The 19106-nt window shown below is 37.9% G+C and overlaps 1 protein-coding gene across 1 annotated transcript in view; it reads left to right on the top strand.

Moving 5' to 3' along the window:
- Positions 1-19106, top strand: part of LOC122790046 (NADPH oxidase 1-like) — a 351263-nt gene that overhangs the window by 231171 nt on the left and 100986 nt on the right. Inside the window, exon 9 of the mRNA XM_044057612.1 lies at positions 16732-16958. Within this exon, the coding sequence (XP_043913547.1) occupies positions 16732-16958 (227 nt within the window). The remainder of the gene's footprint in view (positions 1-16731; positions 16959-19106) is intronic.

Here is a 19106-nt window from a genome sequence, read left to right as displayed (position 1 = left end):
GAGGTATTATTTAGGAGATTAACTAGAATATGAATTTTAATCTTATTATTTATTTATTTATTTTGCATTTGTTGACCGGGATAGTCCGACTGGATACATGTCCATTTTAAGCGGAGGCCCGGGGAGAAAAGCTCCAAACACAACATACAGAAACAATAATACAGAAAAAAATCATAATATCAATACATGTTGCAAACAGTTTACAGACTGTTCAGTCAAGCAAGTTATACATTCGATCATTATTAAACTTATATAAGTATCTAAACTAACAATTACGTCACAGCTTGTATATTGATTATATGTGTAGCAGTAACTCTATATCCTCAGACATAACTAGGTAACTATATTTAACTGGTAAGAATTTTTGACTTCTTATAATTATGCATCTTTCCTACTTATAAGCATATAATACTCAAAGTTAAACAGTGAGATGTTTTTAGTGAGCATTATTACTTTACTGTAAAATATTAATTCAGGAATTAAGAAGTGTAGCATGGGCCTGTGCAATTGTGCACAGACACATAGCCGGGAGACTCCTTTTTGTAAAGTACAAATAGCAATAAAGAAGCATGAAACCTCACCCCTCTGAGTAGCCATTTAAAATGCTAGGACTCAGAATGCCAAGTCCGGGGGTGCAGAGACTGAATGACTGAATATGTACTAAGTTTATGTTTGCCATTTCACAAAACATTCAATTTTCTCTGAGATATGGCAATGTCGGTATTGGTATATATAAGTTTAGGGGCATGGTGGCCACATCCTCCATACTGAGGGAGATGCAGGGGGACTCGCCTTCCTGCAAAAAACAAGTTATAAAGGAGAACAGTGATGTTTGATATATATACTCTTCTCCTGTATGTAGGTCTTTTTGTTGTTGCTGTTGTTGTTATTCTCGGACTCAGCACAGGAAGTCCCAACATTTCAATAGGCAGACCCCTTTCTACTCTGATATTTCTTTATTTGAGTTGTTGTTCAATTTAAATCAAACACAACAGATGAAATGAAGGCAGGGAGAGAGTAAAATGGGCTAGGGCAGCTGCCAGAGGGATGTGGACTGAGTGTATCCTATAGACTCCAAATAAACAAGAAGTAAAGTGAGAGGAGATGTGCAGTAAGGTGATCAAGTGAAGAAAAAGGGCATGTGATTTTCTACAAGAACCTTCCTGAGTTCATATATGAAGGTAGGGGTCTCACTCATACATATGGTATTAGGAGGAAGATGTGATATGAGGAGGACGATCTGACATGGAGAGGAGAATATAACATGAGGATGAAGATATAACATGAGGAGGAAGATCTGATATGAAGAGAAGGATCTGACATGTGGAGGAAGATCTGATATGAGGTGGAGGAAGATCTGATACCTGGAGGAGGATCTGACATGAGGATGAATATATAACATGAGGAGGAAGCTATAACATGAGGAAGAAGATCTGATATGAGGTGGAGGATCTGACATGTGGAGGAAGACCTGATATAAGGAGGAAGATCTGACACAAGGAGGAAGACAACTCTAGATCTGTCTCCCCCATCTAACTAACTGCTAGAGGCCAGTTTATTAGCAGAAGCAGAGACAGATTTGGGAAGCAGAGGAAGGTCTGAAGACTTCTCCAAAAGGACGTAAGTGAGGGGGTATGAGAAAAATTACTCAAATAGTTCCCATGTAGTGGTATGAAATAATAGATTAGAAGTAGTAAGACAAACCAATGGAGGTTATTATCCAGGAGACCCTGTTGATGGTGCAGGAAAACCTTTAAAGCACGCTCAAGTTTTAAAAGACATGTGAAACATTATACAAAAACATAATCTACAGGGTCTATATTACGTGATCAAAAACCCAAGTGAGCGAATGCCTGTTAGCCAACCAATACACAGCAAACTGTCATTTCTGCTAATGGCCACTTCAGCAAATTTTTTCCTAGGGGAAAAAAATTGCTTGGCCATCATCCTGAATTTGCCCTTTTCCCCACTGTAGTACGATCTCTGATTTGCTATATTTAGTTGGAGGGCATGAAGCCCCCCACTTTGAAAGGTTTGAAATAGTGTGTTGTTTCTGGTTGGCCAAGTGATTTTTCCCCTAGGAAAAAATTTGCTGAAGTGCTCGTTCACAGAAATGGCAGTTTGCTGTGTACTGGTCGGCAAACAGGCTTTCGCTGACTTGGGTTTTCAATCACATACTATAGACCCAATCTACAGCGGCAGTTCAGCATTTTAAAAGTAAAAGTGCATTAAAAACTAAACAATGTGGATGCTCAGGGTAATGCTTTAGTAAATGCAAAAGTCAAACAAGCAGCAGAAATGGCTTACCCATTTTTACATGTTTTACTTTGTAAACCAATGGCTCTATTTGCTGTACAACTTCATATGGCCTTTACCAGTTACTGTCCCATGGCCCTGACCTGTTGAAATTCTTCACTAAAACCTTTTACCCTACCATCAATTTTTCATTTTTGGCTGTATGGGTACTTTAGACCAAGGTAAAAAGCTTGCTGTCTTGCTATTCTATCACATGCCTCTAGTATGTCCTTTAACCATTTTTGATGCTTCACCACTTACTACTTACAACAAAGGTGTCTCCATCCTTACTTCAGGATCATACAGAAAACTTAGAGGCATTTATCTCCCTGCATGACCTCAAGTAGTAAAATTTCCCTCTTACTATTTGGAGTACCCCTAATGACCATCAAAATAGCTGGTAAATGATAAACCCAGTTATTTCCCTTTTCCATGTACATTTTCTTTAGTCTCTCCTTAATTGTGCGATTCATTCTTTCCACCATCCCATTGGATTGTAGGTGATAGGGAACATGAAACCTTTGCTAAATGCCTCACGTAGCTCCTTTAACGTTTTACTAACAAACTGCGGATCGTTGTCAGACTCTGTAACTCTTGGCCAACCCCAATGTACAAAAATGTTTTTCCAAAGCATCTCTGCTGTAGCTTTAGCAGTTATAGTCTTGGTTGGAATAGCTTCCAACCATTTTGAAAAAACATCTACTACAACCAGCAGGTATCTGTAACCTCCCTCGGTTACAGGCAATGGTTTTGCTTAATCAATTTGAATGGCATACCATGGGCCATCTGCTGCTGGAACTCTATGCATCTGCAGTTTTCTTGCTGTGGGATTTGTTTGTAAACAAATCAGTAGTCATCCTGTGCTACCTGACACAACTTTTTTTAGATTTGGGTGGCAGTATTTTTCCTTTACCACCTTCCATAGCTTTTCTTTTCCCTATGTTTCACAAAAGTTGGTGATTGAACCTTACAAGCTGTTTTGCCAAACTGCAAGGGACATAAGGTGACTCTCCTTGCTTTAACGTTGGGTATACATAATATTGCTTCATTCCTGTACCATTACTTATCAGCTTGCACTGTTTTAATTCTTCTTCAATTCCTTTTTCTTTTGTACCTCACTCTAAATCTACCTGTAGTGCATTGTATTCTGCTACCTTTTTATTTATTGCTACCTCCGAGAACTGTAGTTCACCCTCTGTCTCCTCCAGATATAGTGAGTAACCCATTTCTGCTGCTTGTTTGGCTTTTGCATCTTCTAAAGCATTATCTTGCGCACCCAAATTGTTTTGTTTTTGATGTGCTTTTACTTTTATAGTGCTGAGCTACCCCTATAGATTATGTTTTTGTATAATATCCCATATGTCTTTTAAAACTTGAGAGTGCTTTAAAGGTTTTCCTGCCCTATCTACAAATCCTCTTCTAGCCCATGTGGCCCTGTGTAACCTTAATGAGTTTATTGCATTTGCACCGTCACTATAAATATTAACTGAACTATAGTGCTGCAGTACATATTTTACTGCTTCTAACTCAGCTCTTTGAGCTGACATGTGACCTGGTAATTTAATTAGTACTTCCCCATGCCCCTTCTTTGGGTTTACAATTGCAAATCCTGTATGATATTTTCCATTCTTCCAAAACCTTGTCCTATCCACATAAACGGTGAGTCTGGAATCAAATTCAGACTTGAGTTTAGACCTATCTGGTTTTTCAATGCATTCTATGCAGTTATGTTCTTTTCCTGCATAATTTGCTGACTTTGACAGATTTTCCACTTCAATGCGAATCTTTTCCATATTAAGTGTTGTCAGACATTTTTGAGAATACCATTTGACTCACCTCTTCCGTTATTTTTTTCCATTTCTGTCATATACAATAAAGTTTTAACTGACTGATGTGGGGTTTGAACTATCACATTTGAAATCATTGCCAGATATTCAGTCTGCTTAATTCCCCAGTTAATTGCCAGCAGTTGTTGTATTCAGGGATGATATCCCCTTTCTACTTGTGTGAGTTTCCCAGTATAAAATGCAACTGATCTTATATTTTGCTCCTTTCCCAGAGACTTTCCTAATGGCCACACCAGTAGTAAAACTACAGATATGGTTTCAGGACCTGCCACTACTTGCAAGAAGAAAGTAACCTTGCTATTTGGAGCTATCATCTCCGCAGCCTGTGCTAATTTTTTTCTTTAACATTTTGAAAGCATCTTCTTCTATGGACCACACTGCAACATTATGGAAATGTTTTTGTTCCATTAACATCCTGTACAGTGGTGCTGCCACTGCTGCATAATAATCAATAAATTCTCTGTTATAAATTTATGATTCCCATAAATTTGTGTAAATCTGCCACCTTTAAAGGCATTGGTAAGCCTATTATTCCTTTTACCCTCTCTTTACAAGGCGTTCTGCCTGTAGGTCTTATTATAGTCCCCAAAATGTTACTTCTTGCCTCAAGGACTGTATTTTTGATTTGTTTACTTTGAACCCTGCCTCTTGTAATGCCCATAACACCTACTTTAAATGTCTGTAATGCTCCTCAGCTCTTTCCAACTGTATTAAAATGTCATCAGTGTAATGAATTATCTGGCATCTTCATTTTTTGCAACACCCATCCCAGGATTTGATGAAAAATGACCGGGCTATTTTGAAATCCTCAAGGTAACCATGTCATCACATACTGTTGATTTTCAAAAGTGAATGTAAAATTTTGCCATTCCTTTTCCTGAAATGGAACAGCGAAAAATCCATCTGCCAAATCAATAACTGAAAACCATTTACCAGTGGGTTTAATTCTTGCTGACAACTCTGGAACCCCAGGTACTAGATAGGACCTTGGGATTGTGCAATCATTTACCTTCCTAAGATCTAGGACCCGTCTGCAGCTACCATCCTTTTCAACACTGGCCATATAGGAGACTTTGTTGAGCGATGTCCCTTTTTAATAATGCCTACCTGTTCCCATTCTTGAATGCACTTCCTCATGTCATTTTGAGCCTCTGTTGGAATTGGGTACTGTTTTTGAAAAGGCAGAATAAAATCATTTGGCCTACCTGCCACTATTGCCTCCTTTAGTTTACCACAGTCTGTTTTGGATTTTGCCCATAAAGTGTTTTCCAATTTTTCCCACATTTCATTTTGCTCATCTGACATTTTCACCTCAATTCTTTCCTTTTTGTCTACTTGATCTGCTTCTATTACCGTACACAGAATGCTGTCTGAGAAATCTATCACTATTCCCAGCTTTAATAATATATCCATTCCTAAAATAGTCACACCACAGCTAGGATGCAACAAAATGGTTGCCTTGAGCAGTTCTCCGTCCTCTTCAAATCTGATGTCAACTGGTTGACTACTAACAGCTACTACAGAGTTGCCATTGAATCCCAAAATAACTATTTGTTTTGATGATTTATTTTCAATCTTCTATTTGTTACTGAGACTGCTGCTGCAGTATCTACCAGAACATTTTGCCATGGTATCCCCTCTACCCATAGGGTGACCACTGTTCCTCTATCACCACCCAGAGTAAAAGAAACTGAGTGATGTGGGTGGGGGGGATACCCCTATTCTGTCCCTCCCGAGGGTGGGTCTGACATCAAACATTTTGTTGAATGCACCAAATGAACTGTCTCTGCTTTCACTTGTTCCTCATTATCATCACTGGTAACATATACAATTCTATTTATTTCTCTCAAAATATTTTCTGACGTTTCACTTTCTAGATTATATGGCAGATCCCTTATTGCATACTGTGCTGTGCATACATTCCCTCTGCCATGTGTTTGTGATTTTCTATCACTTTTCCTATTGGGATTATAGTAACGATTCTGATTCTCCTCTGTATCCTGTTCTGCTGGATATACCACCTTTACTATTTGCTTACTTTTCCATTTTTATAATGATGGCAATCATGTTTTACATGTCCTAGCTTCTTTCAGAACAAACAGGTTACTTCCTTACTTTTCCTGCCTGAACCATCCCTTCCTACTTGAGGAGCGGATGCTGTTCTTCCCTCCTTTTGGGCATCACTCCACTTTCTTTCTCTTCATCGCCCAACTACATATAACTCAATCTGCTCTTCCTCATCTTCCTCAATACAAAAAATGTTTTGCACTGCACACTGCTTAACATTCATTTTTTTGCCCCTTCATTAGTCTGCTCACTACCTCCTCCAGTGTTTTAGACCCTTCCTTATGAATACACTATGTCGCCTAGTACTTCTTTAACCAGTTCAAGAAACCTATGGATTAACTGCTTTTGGACGTCTTCCTCCTCCATTTCCTCATCCGACTTATTGTGCATTATCTGGTAAACCATTTTAAAATGTTCTGCCTGTTCCATTAATCTGTCAGAGATTGTAATATTAAAATTGTCTAACAGCATAGTAGTTAATGGCTGTCCCTGAGTGTATGCTGGCAAAACTGCCCTCATTCTCTGTATAGGTGTAGACACCTCTAACTTTTTTGCCTGCATGTATTTAGAAAAACATTTTGATATATAAACTTGGAAACATTTTTCCAAAGTTTCTGATGAAGTTGTACTACCTGTATGTGTAACCCATTCTTCAAAGTCCACCATGTTGTAGAAAATTCCTTTTTATCATTCCACTATGGGATTACTTGTAGAAACCTAGACTGTTGATATAAATCAGTTGATATATTTATTAAATGTATGTCTTCTGATTTAATGCAGTGTGTGCTTCTAAGTTGTACCTGCAATTCCTGGATTTGTTGGCAGTAACTTTGTTTTTGCTCTGTTGCAGTTTTCTTTATCCATAACTGCCTGTACCCTAAACCTTCTGTCCATCCCAATGTCATCCTCTGCCATTTTTAACTGTGCTTTTATGGCAGTGATTTTATCCTCCCCTTACTGTATTCTTTCCTACAAAGATTGCAATGCAGTTTGTAAATTAGAAGAAAACATGTAGCCTTAGTGTACTGCCTGAGCTCTGCATCATATTTCTGCAATTGTTCTGTACAGCTTTATGTCAGTTTATTTACCTTTGCTACTATGTCACTTGTTTTCCCTTCCACTTTAGCTGCCTCTGACCATTCAAAACAATACTGTTCAAATAAAGGAGTTAGAATTCGAGCCTGAAAATCCTTATATTGTGTGTTATATTCCTGAATGTCTCTCAGTGGATTAGTTACTGGCATCACTAAAACATAAGCATCTGGTTTTGTTTTTGGCAACTGCATGTTACCCCGGACATTTCTGACAGATAATCCTAAGTACATCAACACATTCCTGACGGGATAACGTAGTGGTACTGTTACACTTTACACGTGTACAGTAGGTAGTGATTTTGATTTTTGTACATACTGATCAAAACCTACCAGTGTCTTACCAAGACATGCAAAATCAACTTTACTATGTTTAAAAATCTGCATTTTACTCAGTTTACATCATACCATTTTATTAAAAAATCCCATACATCTTTATAACTAAACATCTATACTGACTACATGTGGGCACTTTGCACTTAAGTCTTTAATTGCATCCATGTTGTGCCAGAAAAAGGCTTACCGTGAGCTGTTAAGTCACCAGGTGATCAAGCTGGAAACTGGAAAATTCCACCAAAAGTCTTTGTCAGATAACTCGGTGATAGCTGAAGAGTAGTTGCTTCAAATGATGTCTCATTCACCCTTTTGTCTGGAAAAAGCACAAACCGACACTAATTTGATGAACAATATGTCAAACTGGGTGTTGATGTCAACGTTTAAAATGTATGAGTATTTTAATGATTAACTGTCGACTTTGAAACTTTAAGAATGCATATTTCTAAACTGGTCTGGCATGCCATTGTTAAAGCAGCAAGCCCCGGAACAGAAATAGACTTATACCATCTAGGTTTGAGTCGATATATTTATTTCAGTTAAGCCACAAATAAGCATTAACTGAGTGACTTTAAAGTACTCTCTGTCAAGAATTGATTATCTTTTACAACACAAATGCTTTAGTCTCTTACTGTAACGCTACTGTTGGGCTGATGCCCTTGTCCAATGCCCGATTGGCAACTCTCCTTTAATTTCCCTCTTCTGCCGACGAAGTTTCCTCAGAAAATCTCCAAATCCAGTCGGTCTCTCCACTCATTTACAGAGCATTGTCCGCCTTCTGGAACTCTCTCAGCCGCACTATGCTGCCCCTGAAGAAAAGTGTAGAAAAGTGAAGGACAATCTGGGAAGGTAAGCCTATGTTTTCCACATGCTGGAACTCTCACAGCAGCACTATGCTGCCCATGAAGAAAAGTATAAGCCTATGGATGCCAAGAATCTATATCACTGTGCCCAACATACATTATACTAACACTTTACATTTTACACACACACACACACACACACACATATATATATATATATATATATATATATATATATATATATATGTGTGTGTGTGTGTGTGTGTGTGTGTGTGTGTATATATATATATATTACATACATCAATTTGTTTACATAAAACAGTTTACTGTAACGTCCACTTCTTGGCTCAAGGTATGTGGATAAAGCCTAAAATAAAGAGGGGAACAAAGGCTCAAAATAGGAACATATTTTAAATATTGCTGTTATAAAAATTTTACTTCAATAACAGGATTTATGTTAACTTCCACTTTCTGAAGTGTGTGTGTGTGTCTGTGTGTCTGTGTGTGTGTGTGTGTGTGTGTGTGTGTGTGTGTGTGTGTGTGTGTGTGTGTGTGTGTGTGTGTGTGTGAGACAGAGTGAGATCATTGACCGCTGGCAGCAGTAGCAGTAAAGAGGGTTGTATATGTCTCAACCTCTTAGCTCAGGAAATCTGGATAAAGCTTGAAATAAACAGGAAACAAAAGCTCAAAATTAGGAAGAGATTTTAATTGTTCTTATAAATTACAAAGTAGCTTAAATAACAGAATTTTTGTTGGCATGAATTTTTTGAAGGAAATAAAGTCTGAAAGTCAAATTCATGATATTATTTAGTGTCTTCAATCCCAATGACTGGCAACAAATCACAACAAAAAATAAAGTAAATATCTGGATATTTTTTAAATGTTATATTTTAATGTAAAATGCTTTCTCCAACACCATGTATGTATACTACAGCAACTTTGAAACATTAAGCAGAGGATATATTTTACATCAAATATATATATATTTATATATTTATATATATATATATATATATATATATATATATAAATAATACAGTAAAAAATATATAAATAAGTAAAACAACAATTTTATAGACAATTCATTCTCTAAGTGCAATAATGCCATCCAGGGTGTGTGTTACTATGTAAATAATGCCCTTCCAGGGGAATAGAGGTCCTCCGCCTGTGGGATTGGGCCTCATAACCCCTGGGTGGGTGTTACTTACACAGTAATACACACCCTGTTGGGCATTATTGCTTGCATAAAATGGCCTTCATTTAAAAATCTGTCAACCATAATAATTACTTCTTCATGAAACAATACACTACTGAGCAGTACAGAGGCTCTCCTCATGCCCCCAAAGGTAGAGTATTAGTCAGGTTAAATGGGTGGTAGGTTGTTGATTAAAAAAAAGGATTAGCCACTTTAGTAGAAACTTTAATGCCATCCATATTAGTAGCTAGGAGAAGATTAAAAAAAATCAGTACTGACTCTGGAAGACTTGACTAAGAAAGTTAAAACTTCCACATTCTGAATAAAAATAGTGACAAAACTCATAAAAATCAGTTATATTCCTTTAACCACAATTAAATCATCGATAAAATATAACTTATATGTCCCTGGATGAATTTGCTTCCTATAATATGCTTGTGCTTAAAAGTTTGCATGAGTAAAGTTCCACAGACTGGGATTAAGGCAGCCCGTACAGCTGTACACTGAAGATAGAAGATGTATTTCAGATCAAAAATGAAATTATTTGTAAGACAGAAGTGTAACAAATTTCAGAGACATTCCTTAATACAGGGGAAACTCTTTCTAGGTCATAATTATATGAAATACTGCTACATAATGCCTTAATATCTAAGACTGCCTAATAGTAATCTGGGGACTAGTAGACAGATTTCAGTTTAAGCAGAAAATGAGTATTCATGGGTTGTCATGAATATATGAAAATGCAGCCTGAATCTACGGCTGAAAGAAACATATACGAATTTCACCATTCTTTCCATCACAGAGCAACATAAAGCCACAGCAAGGGTGCTAGGTCTATGATATTGGCATAACCCACCTGTAGAGGTCATGTTGGCACACACTTTGTGCAGGGTGTTAGTGCTGACTTGGTGAACATGAGGTGAGTGTGTGTGTGTGTGTGTGTGTGTGTGTGTGTGTGTGTGTGTGTGAGAGCATGCACACTTTATCTCTCCCAGTAAGATGGTTATGGGGAGTCTGACAGCAACCTAAGAGAGGAGAGGGTAGGCCTCTCCATAGGACACACATCTTACCGATTCCCTATCATCCAGCTCTCACCACTGGAGGAAAGGATAAGTGAATAAGGCTTCCTTGGTAGTAACAAATGAGCCATAAGACTCTCACATTTTCTGGGAATGTCCAGCTCTCATCTCCATAGAACACATGGGCCAGTTGGGTGAATGTAGCAATGCTTCTGGGCAGGGTCCTGAGGGAGAATTCTTTGGAAGGATCTCCAGCTAAAAAGTGATATGTTAGCATTACTGAGCAGCTCTGAGCTCACAGCATTACAATTCCTGGATGAAAACACCACTATGTCCCTTCCATTATAACACTATGATCACATACTCTCTCAATTCTGGAATTTAAGTTTTACGTTTTATAATACTTGCCACTATTTCAGAGACACACTGTACCTAAACAGTCATCTCATACTAAGCAAACTTTTAACACCTTGCAACACCAAACTTGTAAAAGCATAAATAAATGAGTTACGTATCTTAGGAAAAAGCAAACTAGTATGTTTCATAGCAGAACTTTTCAACAGCTGGTAGAAATCCTTAACTTATTGCCAATACTTGAAACAGACACAAAATTAATCAGTAACATGAGAATAAGATCTGCTTTCCAGAATGCGCAAAAAAAAAAAAATCTAAGAAGGAAGCATCAGACTCAAAGTTGCCGTAAGAAAGAATAGTAGTACCAACTATATATTTTATACAATGTCACTTTAGCTCAATACCACGAAAACGTAGTTTTCATTTTCAGACTAACTTAAAAATGTCTATCCAGCAGCCATATTCATTAAGGACAAAAATAGAGACAGATTTTAACGCCTTAGAAAGTACCTTTGTTTCATACCTCTCAAACTGGAAGCATCAAAAATCTGGACAAAGGCCCATGAAAAGTAGGTACAACTAGCCTAAAATCTGGGCACTGATTATCATAAAACTTACATACACAACCATATAACCCCGCCCACACCTGTGGAATTGTGGGATAACAACCTGAAGATTGATGTCACAAAATAGTAATAAATAATGGCAGACATTTGAATTTCAGACTTCATATCCCTCAGGAAAAAAAAAAACATTAATGCAAAACCTGTTATTCTAGCAACTATTTGAGTTTACAAGAGCAATATTTAAAATCTTCTCCTATTTTGGGCCTTTATACCACCATTATTTTTGGCTTTGTCCAGATTTCTTGCTCTAAAAGATTGAGAGGTGATGTTTAAGGCTGAGAGCTCATTAGCATGTGTCTGCACATACAATAAAATACATGAAAGATAGGAATGAATGGAAAACTCTGCCAATTTAAAATACCCTTTCATAATAACACTGAGCAGAGTCTAAACACTTGAATGACTCTAAGTACTCAAATCTTTGTGAAACAGTCCAGATGACAGCAAATCTTTAAAGATACACACAATATTCATAAACTGTAATGATGCATGATCTACTCTTGAATTACAAAATGTTAACTCATAATATCATTTTTTTTTAGTACTAATATTGAAACCTCCAAAATTACTTGAACAAACATTATACAGATACGTCTAACATGTATTACAGCATTAACATTTGCATGCACTTTATTTGTGTTCAACAGCTATAACAAACTATCGGAAAGTTTACATTCTTTTCTTTACCAGCGATCAACGACAAAGCCACTAGCCACACTGTCCACTTTAGCCAAAGCTCTGAAAATTTCCTCCTGGGCTTTCCATGATCATTTTTGTCTTCAAGTCATTCATATGCTCCTGCAGGACTTTGTCAGTCACTGGAATGGTCATAAAAGACTGATACTGTGTCACCATTCCAAGATGTCATCGCTCTCTCCAGTTGAGGAAGGTTTGGCCACCATTTCATCTTTCTGAAAGTGGCTAAATCCGGCTAAGGACCCCATTATCACAGCAGCACCAGTGGCTACCAGGAATGATCATTTGGCTTTTTTTTCTGCAGCAGCAGCAGCAGCAGTAGAATAAATAAATGTGTTATTTAGACATATTCGGAAATGGAACACAGTGTTTCGCAATCACACTACCTGTACAAAGAAACTGCCCTTCTGTAGCCATTGATCACTATAACCCATCACAATAGAAATATACAACCATCAGAACATTAAACATTAAAACAAAAGAGTCCATCTTTTTCTTATTTGCATTAACTCATCATGTTCCCTATTTACTTGTGTACACAGTCTGATCACAGATGCTGACAGTGCTTACAGAAGTCATCTTAAGTGCCACTGGGACCTAATTCGAAACCAGTCCATACAGATGTGTTTGATATGATTTCCACAGTGGAAATTCACCGTGGACCCACTGTCAACCTTTCAATTATGCAAAGAAGGCCATTAAACATGTATGCTAGCCAAAAGGCATAGAGTTAGTCCAATTATAACACAACTAATGTAATGTCACCACCCGCTACAGTTTAAAAGTGAAACTCCTGATTCCTCACAAAGCTGATGTCATCACACATGCCCCTGCACGTTGATGATGTTGCAGGATATGCTGGTGATGCATGATGATGTCAGCTGTAACTTAAAACTGTAAATAACATTTTTAAAAAGATTGGGAATTGAAGGGGCCACTTGGAAATTCATGGCACCCTATTATTTTGCTCTCAAAATTGGTGAATACTGAGGAATTCAGTATGATTGAGAAGTATGGTTTGTTTCTAGAAAGATTCAGTACCTTAGAGCCATTCTTCCTGCTGGCGGAGCACAAAGGGTGGTCTATTGTAGCCAGATCATCAGTAGATCATGAAGATCACCAGTTAGAACTACCCTGTGGCAGCTGCTGGTATTGTTTCTTCCCCACTAGTCTCGTATTTAGATTGTGTAAAAACTACAGACCAAGCAGAGTGTTTATAAGTGGGTCTAATATTATATGAACGAAAGTTCATAAAATCGAACGCTGTAAAAAATGACGAACTTTAAAACCTTTACTGTGGGCGGCTGTGCCCCCTACACACACACACCGCCCACTAATTATATATACCAACTCTGAGATCGCACTATACTGAAGAAAGGGCAAATTTCCTGATCTTCACTGTACCGAGATCTCACAAAAAACAGATCAATGAACGGCATTTTCGCGTATACAGCCATTCGATATTTTGTACTTTCGTTCTTCTAATAGGAACCCTTTATAATCAGGTATAAAGGAGGGCTGGCATAATGGTTAAGGTCTTGGCTTCATAGATACAAGGTACAGGGTTTGATCTTGGCCTCTGGATATTGGCTAAACTTATAATAATTTGCAGACTGATAGGCTAATATTTACCTATAACACTTAAAGATAATGAGGAAACATAAGGCTCTGAAGACATAGATGCAGTTGTTGAAAATGATGATGCAGCAAACGAACCAGAACGATAGTGCCTTCCATGACTGGATCTGCTTCTAGCAATAATCCCATCTAAAAATGCCTCCTTTTTCAAAATCAAGGATGATCCTATAAAATGTAAACCATTTGCCTATTTAAATCAGGAATCTGAGCACTGAAAACCTTCTCAGATGTTTGTGACTGCATTAGAGTTTGGAGCTCATTTACATCTGTTATGAGTTTAGAAAGCATATATTACTGTAATGAGCATTTTAAGCAATGTTTTCCCAGGGTTTGTGCAAAACAATCTCATCAACTGTAAAAGGAAAACAGGCTGCATGATAATGCTGAGGCCCCTCAGTCCTCACCACCCATTCAGTTTTTATACAAACCCTACATAGTGATTTGCTAAATAACTGAAGGACAAGTTTAGTGTAATGGATCGCATATCATGTGCTTTGGCCTCTCCTCACAGGATGATATGGGACACAGAATTGAATATCTTGCTAAGGTCAACAGATATTACACTTGTAAGTATCCCATTGTCCATGACTGTGCAGGCAGAGGTGCCAAGGGTTGGAATGGCCATAAGAGTACTGCAACCCTTTCTGAAACCATACTGGGGTGGGAAGTACAGTAATGGGCATTAGTTGGAAATAATGACTTGAGTAATGAGGCACTAATTGGAAATAATGGTTTGTGTGGTCGATTTAGAAATTAGAACTTCAACTGAGGATTTTCAGAAGTTTGGACATGGCCACAAGGTCAATGGCTACTTTATAATATATCGCAGAAAGGTGGACATGAATGTACTGTAGTTTTTTATAAACTTCACATGAAGCCCATCTGTGCCTGTATGTGTATAAAAGAAAAGACATCTAAGAGACATGTTACTGACCTTTAAATTAAAGGCAGAAAAAGAAATGTTAGGAGGGGGAGAAGAGTACTGCTTTCTTGGGGATGATGAACCACCAAGTGAAGGTGGACCTTGGCTTTGTAGCAGTCAGCAAAGAGTTATGTATGACTGCGTGAAAACATACTGAACATAGATAGACCGAAAGACATAATGACATAGGACATGAGTGATGCAATGGTTAGCATTGCCGCCTCACAGCAAGAAGTTCTCCAATTCGATTCTCAGCTGTGGTGCCTTCTGTGAGGAGTCTGCATGTCTTTCCTGCATTTGCATGGGTTTTCTCCCAGTACTCCAGTTTCCTCCTATATTCTAAAGACATGCATCTGGAGTGTTTCTCCCCAAGCCTCTGCTGAAAATGAACTTTTCCCAGTAAACAAATGTTAAATAACATTGAATGAAAATATTGTAACCAAAATACTTACAGCATCATAAATGTAATATGTACATATCTGCTGTAAATAACAACAAACCAGTATCAGACCCCTGTAAGCATAACTGGAAACAAGCACTAGCATAGCCTGTAAGGATGCAGGTCCAGCTCTCTGCAGTAGTTATTTTGATGTTGTATCAGTTTTGGAGGTGTTTGATATTAGCCGATTACACAAAAGTCAAGAGTGGATGGTGTCAAGATCATCAGCAAGGAAACATACAAATTAGCCATGTCATCCTGGGAATGTAATGCTAAATCTGGGTGCCATCTGCATAACTACGGTATGCTGTTCCTGTCTCCCTAATAAGATCTTCCAACAGGTGTATAAAGCATGGACAACAATGGACCTAACACAGCCCTATGGTACTCCATATTCTAAGTGATAAGATGAAGATAAGACCAGAACAAACCTTCTGAAGATGACTGGACAGATAAGATGTAAACCACTCCAAATATGTACAGGACAGATCACAGTATGGCTGTAACTGCTCAACCAACCAGCCACGGTTAATGGTAAAAATACCACAGATAAATCTAGGATGTCCAGTACTGAACAATACCACTGGGCTCTGGACTTAAGGAGATCACTGAAGACCTTAGTCAGAGCACTGTCACTGCTATGGCAAGTGTAAAACCCAGGCTGAAAGTATCCATGAGCCTACTGACTGTAATGCGGTCCAAAGAAATTAGTTTTATTTGCTGAAGAGATTATCAAGAAATTGTGGGCAGCTTTAGGCAGTACTGAATTAAAGGTTTTCTAAGAGTTAAAATGAGCACTTGTTGTGGGAAGTTTAAAGTTATTCTGAATAAGGTTTCAATTAAGGTGTTAAGATTTGGTAATCTATAAATTATGTTCAATTTACGTGATGTTAAAAAGGATACATATTTACTATGTTTCAAGTCTCTTCTTCTATGAGCAGCACTCTGGCATAATATTAATGTTGCTGTCACACACCACTTGGTATTCTGGCGAGGTTCCCACCTGGGATGCTTTCCATCTGTACAATCAGTTGACAAGTCTCTAAATTGCTTGTAGATGTGGGTGATATTAATAGCACGTGTGTGTATTTGTGTCGGGGGGGGGGTCCTGTGATTGATACAAAAGACTTCACCTTTCCAGCAAACATAAATATGATAAGCAAACATTCAGAATGAATAAATGAATGCCTGTTGGTGTGTGATATCCATGTAAATGCAAGTTCTATTTAATGTTAGCATATGTACTAGTTAATACAGGTACAAATGTGTGCACTAGTTAAAATTAATAATATGTGTACTAGTTAACAACAATGTAAATGTGTGTACTGTTTAATATCAGTGCACATCTATGTACTTGTTATTTTAAGATAGAGCAACTTTATACCAATGTTCCTTTTAACTTGCAGACCGTCATCCACCCTTCAAAGGTCTTGGAGATACAGATGAAGAAGAAGGGGTTCAAAATGGAAGTTGGGCAGTATATCTTCATCAACTGCCCCTCCATCTCTCAGCTGGAATGGCATCCCTTCACTCTGACTTCTGCTCCGGAGGAAGATTATTTTTCTGTCCATGTGCGGTCAGTAGGAGATTGGACTGAGGCCATGTATGACACTTTCCAAAAGAACATGCCTCGGTAGGTAGAAAGGCAGTCCCACTGTTTTCATGTTTCATAACATTGTCAGTATTTCAACACATTGTACACATCTTGGAAATATAAGGCAGCTAAGAGGTACTGGCTGCATTTCTAAAGTGTGTTAAATAAACATGCTTATATAGTATTGAGTTACGGTCAGGGTGTGCCACTTCTGAGGTATAGTCTGTCAGTCTGGACAGCAGACTTAATCTTCGCTGTCTCGTCAGGTGAAAAGAGTAAAAATGATAAATAATGGAGTTTCCAGGGAGTGTGAAATGAAGATCACCAATGTTTAAAAAAAAAACAACTGGTTAAGGCAGTTCACAGATTGTTATCTTTTGTTTATATCCTAGTCTATTCATATCTTTGGATGGATCAGAAAATATCCACAGATATATTAATAAGAAATCAAATAATTTAAATATTAGTATAAAGTTATTACTGCAGACCTAATAAGGCCTTAAAACACAGACTAATAACAGCTGGAATATTCTGGAATTGTGTCCAGCTGTGCTATCTGTGGAATAAAGTATGAGTCTTTGATGTGTAATACCTTAAACTTTCAACAGTGGGCATCAGTGGGATATACACAAATGTCATTCTTGCAGTTTTTACTGAATGGTTAGTGTGTGACTCTTTATGCACTTTAGTTTGGATGGAATAAAATAAGGGGAATGAGTGTCTCCGGAAAATATGTTGAGCCACATTCTGGTAATGTAGTGGTGATCCCTGCAATGAGTCTGGGAGGTGTGCACCAAAACACTGGTAATTTTCACTATTTTAACTAGAACAATTCATAACAGTCACACCTGCAAACTGTCTTTTTCTGACCAAAATATGCTTTGTTCATCCTAGGTGCTTATTTTGTCACTTCTGCAAATTTAGCTTAAAAGTGAAGATTGTTTCTGTTCTTTGCCAGCAGATACTGTAGATAAGGTAGTGCTTAAAAGAAGCAAAATATATTCCTGTATAATTATATGCCCAGCTTGCATTTTGTGATGACAGATGTTTAATTTTCATGAATGTTATTATTTATCACTCAAAGTTTGTACCTGAAAGCCTTCTGACTTAGATTAAATGTTGTTTATAAATTATTATTCATGCCCTAATGTCAAGACTTCCATTTTAGAGTCACTTCCAAAACTGTAGTCTTTTGTTTGGGTCACTGGACTCCTCCAATTGACCCATTTGTTCTATTTGTTGTAGGTAATACCCAATGTAACCAAATTAGAGTTGTGGATTTATTGCAGACAATGAAGCAGTTAGGCCACCAAAAGGACATGGTTACGTTCCTCTGCCACAGCAGGATGATGGTTCAGAAAAACAAGGCCCTATCATATCACAGTGCAGTGTGTGTGTGTGTGTGTGTGTGTGTGTGTATATATATATATATATATATACACACACACACACACACACACACACACACACACACACACACACACACACACACACACACACTCACACACACACACATACACACATACACACACACACACACACTATATGCATTGTTGTTTGTTTTGTTTTTGTTTCTTTTTTTTCTATGACTTAACCTCCCAGGATTAAGCAAATACAACAATAGCAAGCAGGAATGGGCATGCATTTCCGCATATGCTGCCCAAAGTATGTGTACTCACTCATGCCATGCTTCTTCATCATCATCATCATCAACCTCCTTTTTCACATTTTTACATAGGGCTGAGGTGGCACTTTAACTGTCGCCACTTCTCTTTATTCAGAGCCACTCTCCTACCTTCTTGAACAGTCATGCCCACCTGTCATAGGTCTTCTTTCACCCAATCCATCCTTCACTTGCCTGGGCATCCTTATCTCCTCTTTTTGCCTTACCCAAATCTTCTTTACCAAATTATTGTATGCCTTCTTGCACATGTGACAAACCACCATTATCTTTCCTCTGTTCTCCCCCTCTGTAGTTGGGCCTACTTTGGCTTCAGCTCTGATGTCTTCATTTCCTCCCACAATGCTACAGAGTGCATCCTACCCACATTTCAGAAATTTTATCTTAATCACACCACGCATCCTCAACTGCTCTGCCTTCACTACCCAGGTTTCTGTACCATAGAGTAGTACTGACCACACCACTGTTTTGTACACTTCACTTTTCAGCTACTTTGGCATTCTTCT

Source organism: Protopterus annectens, chromosome 15.part0 (genome assembly GCF_019279795.1).
Source record: "Protopterus annectens isolate FY-2018-M chromosome 15.part0, PAN1.0, whole genome shotgun sequence".
In the NCBI taxonomy this organism is placed as follows: Eukaryota; Metazoa; Chordata; order Ceratodontiformes; family Protopteridae; genus Protopterus; species Protopterus annectens.
This window is presented reverse-complemented; position numbering and strand designations above follow the sequence as displayed.